At 31.0% G+C, this 9,486-nt stretch overlaps 1 protein-coding gene and 1 pseudogene across 13 annotated transcripts; both read right to left on the reverse strand.

Moving 5' to 3' along the window:
- The window catches only part of LOC107647067, a 71,826-nt pseudogene continuing 65,280 nt past the window's right edge, over positions 2,941-9,486 (reverse strand).
- On the reverse strand, positions 4,786-9,246 carry LOC107604672 (aspartate aminotransferase-like). 13 transcript variants are annotated; one of them, XR_002348977.1, is made up of 8 exons: positions 8,867-9,238; positions 8,513-8,609; positions 8,116-8,311; positions 7,955-8,017; positions 7,720-7,833; positions 7,460-7,639; positions 5,836-5,940; positions 4,786-5,177 (listed from the first exon to the last, which is right to left on the reverse strand). XR_002348977.1 is itself a non-coding variant. In XM_021104610.1 (6 exons), exons 3-6 carry the CDS (start codon positions 8,140-8,142, stop codon positions 5,657-5,659), a joined length of 351 nt encoding a protein of 116 aa, XP_020960269.1. In that variant the 5' UTR covers positions 8,143-8,363; positions 8,513-8,609; positions 8,867-9,246; the 3' UTR covers positions 5,184-5,656. The 13 variants fall into 13 exon arrangements, 5 of the variants coding, with proteins under 5 accessions (XP_020960271.1, XP_020960270.1, XP_020960269.1 ...); XR_002348981.1 differs by having other exon boundaries at positions 4,786-4,946; positions 5,836-5,924; positions 8,116-8,609; positions 8,867-9,245; XR_002348980.1 differs by having other exon boundaries at positions 5,836-5,924; positions 8,116-8,609; positions 8,867-9,244.

Below are 9,486 nucleotides of genomic sequence, written 5' to 3' on the forward strand. Positions count from 1 at the left end.
TTTAATAGACATTAGCTAGTCGTGGAAATCCAGTAACTAACCTAGTGGTATGGTGACATATACTCATTTCTCATTTCAACTCCTATATGCAACTAGTATACTACTCACGATTAAGGCTGACATATGGACAAGTTGATTTTTAATTTGTATGATATGATTAATTTTAGTGGACATACATAATTCGATATTAATCTCCAAAATAGATTCAGTTTCGGAACAGCTACTTGACCTAACAAGGAGCCCAACCAAATTTGGGAGAAAGAAGGCGAAGTTTTCTTTTGGAACATCTGACTTTCTTTTTTCAGTCTTACTGATCTCTTTAAAAATGTAAAATATATAAAGAACAAAAGAAAACTAAAAAAAAATAAAAAAATACAAGAAACATCTTGAGAAATAATGGTACATGAATACTCTATCATATGTATGTTTGACGTTAGTATATAATTCATCATACATTATCCTACTAGATTTTTCAGTTGAATTTTATTTTATTTGCTTGTTTGTCAATGAGTTTAAGTTAAGAGTAGTATTATCATGAACAGTATTTATCAAAGAAAAAAAAGATTATTCTGTTTACAATAATATTATATATAATACAAACTCTCCTAAAAATTTTAGTTATAATTTTCATTTTTCACTAAACTTCTCTCTTCATCAAAAAATTCTCTTAGCTTAATTATAAAACAAAATTATGCATTATTTATAGCAGTTGAAATCTTAGAAAGCAGTTTTTTATAATAAATTTTAATAGTATATTTGAGATATTAAATTCCATCAATAATAATGTACCAAAAATATTAACGTCGATCTTTTTTTTAAAGCGTTCAAAACTTTGACATTCTTCCAGGTAGACATCGAACAAGAATGCCATGCATTATATAAATAATTATGATGATAGGATTTCCAAAAGTCATAGGACATGATATAATTATTATTATTGTAAAGGATATTGTACATTGTCAACTATTAAAGAATCTACAAATCTAAATTCCATAATGTGCATAATTACGCAGTTTTCACCAACTTAATTATTATTATTTAAGAATTTTCCAAGCTTTAAGTTAGTGGCATGGATTTATTTGAACATATTCTTGATTGGTTAGTTCAGAGCGACAAATGAAACTGAACTGCCAAGCAAAAAATAAAAATAAGAGAAAAAAATTTACCCAAATGATTCTGCATAATAATAAAGGCTTGAAATAACATAAGAAATAAGTACACGTTAACATTGATTTTATATTAGGGAGCTACTTAGATAAAGATGTCAAAAACGTCTTTTTTAAAGATGCTTTTTAAAAATTAAAATTTAACATATCTAATCAATTAAATTGTATTATTTTTATTAAAATTAGACTGGACAAATCAGTTTAGCAAAAAATTAATAAATTAAATTTTTAAACTGGTATAAATTAATATTTTTTATAAAAAATTACTACAATATCTCTATTATAAAACATAACTAAAATATTTCTATCATATATATATATATATATATAAATTTTGAAAACTTTAAATTCTAACCCTATAACGAAAAAAATAAAAACATAGTTATTAAGGATAAATTATAGTAACTAATTCATGTTATTAAAATGGAACAAAATTATGCTACTTTTTATTAGTGTTATAGTTGACACAAGTTCGCTTAAAATGTTAAGACTTATTGATAAACGCTTGGTGTCATTAGTCTAAGTTAAACATATAAAATTTATACATATGGATATTTTTTTTAGATCTATATAATAGATTTTTCAAAAAAAGAAAAATAGCTATATATTATAGGTTTAATTACTCTATTGGTCCCTATAGTTTTGCGAAATTTTCAAATAGGTCTCTATACTTTTTTTCCTTTTAATTGTATTCTTGCACCAAATTTTATTGAGTAAAGTATCGTTTTTGTCCTCAACGTTTGGGGTAAATCCTATTTATGTCCCTAACGTTTAAATCGTCCTATTTGTATTCCTAACGTTTGTAAAAGTGATTCAATGTTATCTTGCTGTCAATTACACATTATGAGCGCTTTAGTTTGAGTTTTAAAAATCTCTTCTTGAAGTTAGAATACAAATGTTTGGGATAGAATTAATGATCTAGTCCGAAAAATAGCTCATCAAATGTTGAAACTAATTCCTACAACATTTACATAATTCACTTTTCTAGGGACATAATTGAATCTAAATACAAATAGTGGGTATAATATTAAAATCGACCACATCCAAATGAGACCTAATTGAGAATGAATACATCCAAGTGAGAATAATTAAAAAATATATTCTGATTTGTTAGTATAATTGATAGTAGGATAACATTGAATCACTTTTATAAACGTTAAGGATACAAATAGGACGATTTAAACGTTAGGGACACAAATAGGACTTACCCCAACGTTAGGGACAAAAACGATACTTTACTCAATTTTATTTTTAATTGGATCCTTATACTTTTTTTTTTCTTTTATTTGGGTCTCTGCACCAATTTTTTTTTTAATTGAGTTTCTATATAATTAAACCAATTACTGTTAAGAAGGATCTAATTGAAAAAAAATTTTGGTGCAGAGACCCAATTAAAAAGAAAAAAAAGTATAGGGACCTAATTGAAAATTTTGCGAAATTATAGGGACCAATAGAGTAATTAAACCTATATTATATTAAGTGAATTGAAAAAAAAAAAAGAAAGGGAAGGGAATTAAGGTAGGGAGAGAAGAGAAAGTATGTGTTAAAAGGTTACTTCTATTAAATATAATTATAAAAAAGATATTTTTATTAAATACATCTACAAAGATATTTCTATTAAATACAATCACAAACAAAAATTGAAAGAAATTGGTAGAATCCTTATTAATTAAGTGGCGAAATCGTTAAAAGAAAAAGAAAATACTGTACTGTCTACTGACATCTACGGTCCTGTGCGTATATGTTAGATGACTAATTTATGTACCCAAATTGCTACTAATTAATTAAAATGAGAAACCCCAAAAACGTGGTTTGATCAATCGGCCACAAATTAAAGAGGATGGATCTATTACTATATATTATCACATGGCAACTTCTGATTCGGTCCCGTAATTTAGTCTTTCTTCCCACACCAACTTGGATGCAAACTCATCTTGTTCAGGAATTTGTTCCTGCACACATTCACATTTTCTTATATGACTAGGATCAATGCATAGTAAAGAGCATTGAATATTTGATTATCAACTTGTATTTTACGTTATTTATATCTCCATTTTGCTTTGCTCAAAGGAAAAGGGGTTGTCCTTGAACCACGAAAACATTTGATGAAATGTCCATCATTTTAATATATTGAGTAAACTAGCTAGTAATAATTTGCTTATGAAATGTACATTGTAACGAAAATTTAGTAAATAAATAAAATAAACACGGGATGATACCAAAAAACTGTTTGACAAAGTTGTCCAAAACAAATCTCATTTCCGCCAACCGCAAGCTGATGAGTACATTTTTTAAGAACTAGAAATTGGTTTGAATTTTAGAAGTTAAACTGTGAAAATTTTAGTTTTTGAAAGCTTAATTAGTGAATTAACTAGATTGATCAGATTCTCTTCCTATCTATTCATAAGACAAGATCAATCAAGGAATCCAGAGGCAGGATTTTCTACGGGCTCTATAGGCCTTCACGAATGCGTCTTCTCGTCATAATATGGACGATTCCTAATTCATCGTTAAAACGTTAATTTCTTAGTAATAAGAGAAAGGGCTATGCTATTATCGGGATCTTCATAGCGAAATTAAAGAATTGCCTAAAGATTCAAGTTATTACCAGATCAGCTGGAGAATTGGGTATAGCCTTCCGGGTTGGCTCCCACGTAACCCCTTCATCAAGAACGAAAGACCAAGAATGGCCTCTTTGAAAGAAGACGACAGACATGCTGGGAAGGAAAAGAAAGGAGAGAGAGGAAAAGTAGAAAAAGGAAGGGGGGAGGAGACTCGCCTCAATACTTCCCACTGGGCATCAATTGTTTGGCTGTGGGAGCCGAGACGATAATGCGACGTGAAGTTGAGGATATAAAGCCTTCATCAACTGCCTTGTCAATGAAGGACAGCAACGAATTATAGAATCCGTCCACATTCAACAGCCCCACCGGCATGAAACCCAACAACACACATTATGTTATTATATTATTACAACCAATCTTCCATTTACCAACAATTCTGTGTGACATCTCTTCTTTAAAACTTAAGAGCTCTTACCTTTTCTTTATCATTATAAAATACTGCATGCTATGGTATCTATAATTATTGTAGGTATCACTACAACAAATAGCATTTTAACGACGGTTTTTTTAATGCTTGGTGACGGTTTTAACTGTTACTAAATGGCTTTGCGACGGTTAAAGAAAGCGTCACAGATTTGAGCGTCGCCAGCTGACATAGTGACGGTTTTGGACCACCGTTGATAAGGAGTGTCGCTAAATTGTTTGTGACGGTTTTTAAAGTATAAAACCGTCACTAATTTGTAACACTTGTAAAGGTGTTTTTTATACTGTATTTCGCAACATTTTGAAACTGTCGTTAAATTACTAAATTCTGTGACAGTTTTTTCTTATATTTCATGACTATTTTAAACCGTCACTAAGTTACTAGTTCTTATGATAGTTTTTAGACATATTTAGTGATTATTTAAATCGTCACAATATTTTTAGTGACAGTTTTTCTATTTAAAACCGTTACTAAGTTATTTATTCCTGTGACAGTTTTTCCTATATTTAGTGACAGTTTTAAACTGTCATAATCTCTTCAACATCAAAGATTTCTATTATCAAAAGTTAAATTCTAGAAATGATATTGTATTTCAACAAATCAAAATTCAATCCCACAAATTTTACAAAAATAGCAACAATGTATTTCAAAAGTTGAATTCTACAAATTCTAATTACATAGTCATAATCCCACTTAAACTCTCCTTCTTTCTTAGCCTTCTTCTCATCATACCTATAAAAACATAAAAGAAATAAAAGAAAATTATATTACTTAAATCAAAGAATAACAATCATGAATAACAATCATGTATAGGTTCACACTTTAAGAATTTGGTAAAATTAAAAATTGAGATATGATCATTTCCTCTTGCATTAGGGAATAACACTAATTTAGCATCTTCAACAATTTTGAGAAATTTTTTAGGACTTTGATACTTCTTTATTAGCCTTCTTCTCTTCATACCTGTAAAAACATAGTAAAAAATATAATTAAAGAGTTCCATGTTAATAAATGGTGCACACTGCACAGTTTATCAAAGAAATAAAAGAAAAAATAAATATAAATTAAAACGGCACATTTGGTATGACTTGTATACTACTAGTGGTTCATCAAGAAGAAATGTGCTTTAGCAAGACTTAATCAATTTGCTAATTACACAACTTAATCTTTTATCACCAATATTTACTTACAAATTATTCCTTAAAGTTTAGTTCGTCAAGAATTACTCCTAAAAATAATAAAGAATTGATTTGACTCATGTTGGACGCACTCATTTGGGACCTTATCAGTTCATCAAATGAGAGAGTGTGGCTTCACCCTTGAGTGGGACCTACACTACATCCTATCATGATATGGTAATGAACTTTTCAATTTGTCCACATCACTCTTCAATTAAATATGCTATAGGCTTACACGGTTAAATTCTGCTTCACAAAAGGAGACTAAAGTAGGGGAAAAGATGAAAATGAGAACAAACAAACTTGAAGTCGGCAAAACACAATCCAATTGACATAAAAGGTGGTTTCAACTTCTAGCAAGTAAAGTATCTGCATATATAAGTTTTCAACTCATAACCAATTAGACATAAACCAATGGCTGCGTGGCAAGGAAGCATGCTTACCTCCCACGTTGCAGCTGATAGTGTTTCACCGGATTCACTCTCTTTTAGCGGCCTTGTTTCTATCCAAGGGCAATCAATGCTCCCTTCTCCTAACCATGCCAAATACTACCAGGAAAGTAAGCAAAACCCAAAAATAGTGCAATCACAAATCATATGAAATGACCAAAGATTAGATTGAAACCACAAATTCTACCTATGACTAATCCACAATATAAACTCAGAGCCAACTAAAAGCATTGTTAAATACTCAATTGAAGAGCTAATTCACAATATAATATGAACAAAAGTATATATGTAATGTACTATTTTAATATACTATAGTTTTCATCCTTACATGATGAAGCAAACTTAAACTTAATTACCCTCCCACATATAGCTAAAGTCTTCCAAGAAATCATCACGTGATTCCAAAATGTATGTAGTGGTTGATTCACCAAAATAAATGAAAAACATGAGAAGTAAATTACTGTGCTAACACTCATATATCACAGATGAAATAACTAACTCAAACTAATTAAAAGAATATCAAGCATTAAATTACATACACGACTAACAGTTTTTGACTCAACTTCCACATTCCAAAGTTGCTGTTAAGTCAATGAAGGAAGATCACAAAATGATAATGAAGCTCAATGATTGATTTGAAATTTCGAATTCCTTCCCAATTTTGGGGCATAACAAGGAATTAGGACAATATTCATAGCCTAGAAACAGATTAATTAGCAACAAAAACATATGTGACAAGTCTGGAATTTGTTTGAAGCATCTCTACTTTTACATTTTTAAACATTATTACTAAGCAAAATCAATCATAGATGCATGAAAGTAATGAGTAATTAAATTTGCAGAAGCATAATTAAACACATGCTAAGTAAATATAAACCACTTTTCCACATTACTATTGACTAAAACCAATCTTAGATAAATCAAAGTCATCAGTGATGAAGCTCGCAAATGCTGAACCAATCTAATTGACAAATGAACTAACATTTAACCAATCTAACTAAAAAATTAGCTAATTTTTAACCAATCCAACTGATTTCTTCAACTGTGAAATATTACTAGTCTCTCCTTATGCTTCTAACTTTCTATTAATCTAACAGATCCTAAGCTTTTCAGATACTAAACTACTAAACATAAATCACTCAATTTCAGTATTGTTAAATACTCAATTGAAGAGCTAATTCACAATATAATATGAACAAAAGTAAAACATCAAAGCGGAGACTATAATAAACCCTAATGATAAGAGCATTTTTAATGTCAGACTTGTACTACAATAGCAATAGAAATAAGAGAATGCAAAGAAAAAAAATCAAACAAATTTGGTTGAAGCATTTCATCGAACATGTTGAATATTGTAGTTGAAAGAGAAGAAATGGTTACTGAAAAGAGCCCAGAGATTAAAGAGCTCCTGTTGAATTTAATCACACATTGAATTTACATCTCATAAAGAGGCAATATCAAAGCTAATCTAATAAAATAGATCAATGAACAAAGAAATTAGAAAATTTGAATCCATATATGTTAACACATCAAGTCATCAACCATCAATTAATCAAAAAACAAGATCTTGAGAGAGGCACAGAAACTAGATGAGAGCAGATCAGTGGAGAGAACTGACCAAAGGCGAGAGAGTTCAGAGGCAGTGACGGAGACTGAGGGATCAGAGCAGAGAGCAGAGCAGCGGTTGCGAGAGCAGATTTGAAGCAAAAACAGAGCAACGGCGGAAAGCGGCATAAAAGAGCAAAAAAGAGCAGATCGGAGACGAGCTCAGAGGTGGCGAACGACAAATGCTAACTTCCTAGAGATTCAGATTCAGAGTTTACCTGGCCCTTAAATATGTTCCTCAAATAAACAATAAAGGCCATTAAAAGAGTTTACCTGGCCCTTATCCAAAAGATATCGACAAAGGGACTCCGAATCATCAATTCTACCAAATCCTTCAGCTTCTTTTCCATAGTAGTAGCTGAAATCAATGAATAGATAAAATGCCCCCTGCATGTGGGAAGAAAGAGTACACATTTATGAAGCAGAACAACAAACATATTAGGAAGAGACAAAACACAGAGAATAACTATTAGGGAATTAACAAAAACATAATTGAGTTTTCTCAAACCTGGGGTTCTGATATTTTAAGACCCTCAATTTCCCTAAAACTTTTAACCAAGAAATCTCATCCCTACAAGATGAGAAAATTAGAATTTTCTTGGTATGCTAATATTACACATGATAAAAAAAACTGAGAAAAGGGAGTAACAGCATTTGCTGCCAACAGACCTGAACCACAAGAGCTTCACCGAACATCCTGAAATCTGTGGCACAGAGAGGTTCAACTGTTAAACCAAAACCAAAAGAAGAGCCAGCCAAATTGAGTTTCCCTATTCAAAGCTCAAATTTCTCTTCCCTAAGGGCCATTTCGGCAGCCTCTTCCTCCTCATCATCAAGCACAAAGTACTCATTCTTCTCCATAGGCCTAAACATATAGGACATCACCATGTAAAATGCAAGGCTCACGGTCTCCTCGGCTGCATTGCTCACCCACTGGTACTTATAATTAAAAGATTCAGCATAATGCTATTCTTGCTTTTTCAATACTTAGAATAAATACATCAATGGGAGATTATAAAATTAAACAATCTAGAAGAAAAAAATTAATCTGAACAGAATTTGAAACCTTGTCGAAATTTCAGTGTCTTAGTGGATCCTCTTGATGAAGTAAACACATCCTCAATACCAGCGAACTACAACACCTTCTTTGGAACCCTCATACTCTATTGATATAAAAAATTAGGCAAGAATAGAATACAAGGAGACATCTTCAATTATATATAAAAGTCGTGAAACTTCAATGCTAACAAATCCGTACAAGGCATAACAAAGTCATAGTATCCCCTATTTTCAGATTTCAATCATGATTATACAAAAATTTGATCCTCCTGAAACTTAAATTTGCATATTTCCTCCCTGGAGATTACGTGTATCATAGATATAAAAATAAAAAATTGAAAAAGAAAGAAGACAGATATACCGTCGATGGCCTGAGTGATTGATTCGAAATCCATGAAAGTTTTGGTTGCTCTGTCGTGAGAGCTCTGAATTAGAATGATCGGTCGCGATTTGACTGCAGAATGTGAAAAGAACAGAATAGATTAGGGTTTTATACTCGTGAAAGAGGGGAAGAGAAGGACGAGGGGGACGGGGGACGGCGAACGGCGAACGGCGAACGGCAATCGGTAAATGGCAAACGGCGAACGAAGAATGGAGAATGGCGAACGCAAACTGCAGTGCGATGAAGGCTAAGCTGTGGTGATACTTTCTCATGTCCTCTTCTCATATCAAACGAGCATGAATAAGGTGGAAGAAATAGGAAGTAAATGAAAAAGTGTAAGAGGTATAGTCTCAACATAGTGACTAGTGACAGTTAAAAAAATTGATGCAAAAGTGTCACAGTATTGCTAAATAGAGACATTTATTTTAAGTGTCGTAAAATAAGCGTAGCTATATACTTAATTTGTTGTAGTGTATGGTGACTATTTATTTTTAGAAATACTTCAAAATATTATTAAAATTAAAGTAAATATTTTTATTATTTAATAATATTTTTAATTTAAAAATAAAAAATTACTAAAATATAAAAAAAATTAACTT

This window comes from Arachis ipaensis, chromosome B06 (genome assembly GCF_000816755.2).
Source record: "Arachis ipaensis cultivar K30076 chromosome B06, Araip1.1, whole genome shotgun sequence".
NCBI classification, from domain to species: Eukaryota; Viridiplantae; Streptophyta; class Magnoliopsida; order Fabales; family Fabaceae; genus Arachis; species Arachis ipaensis.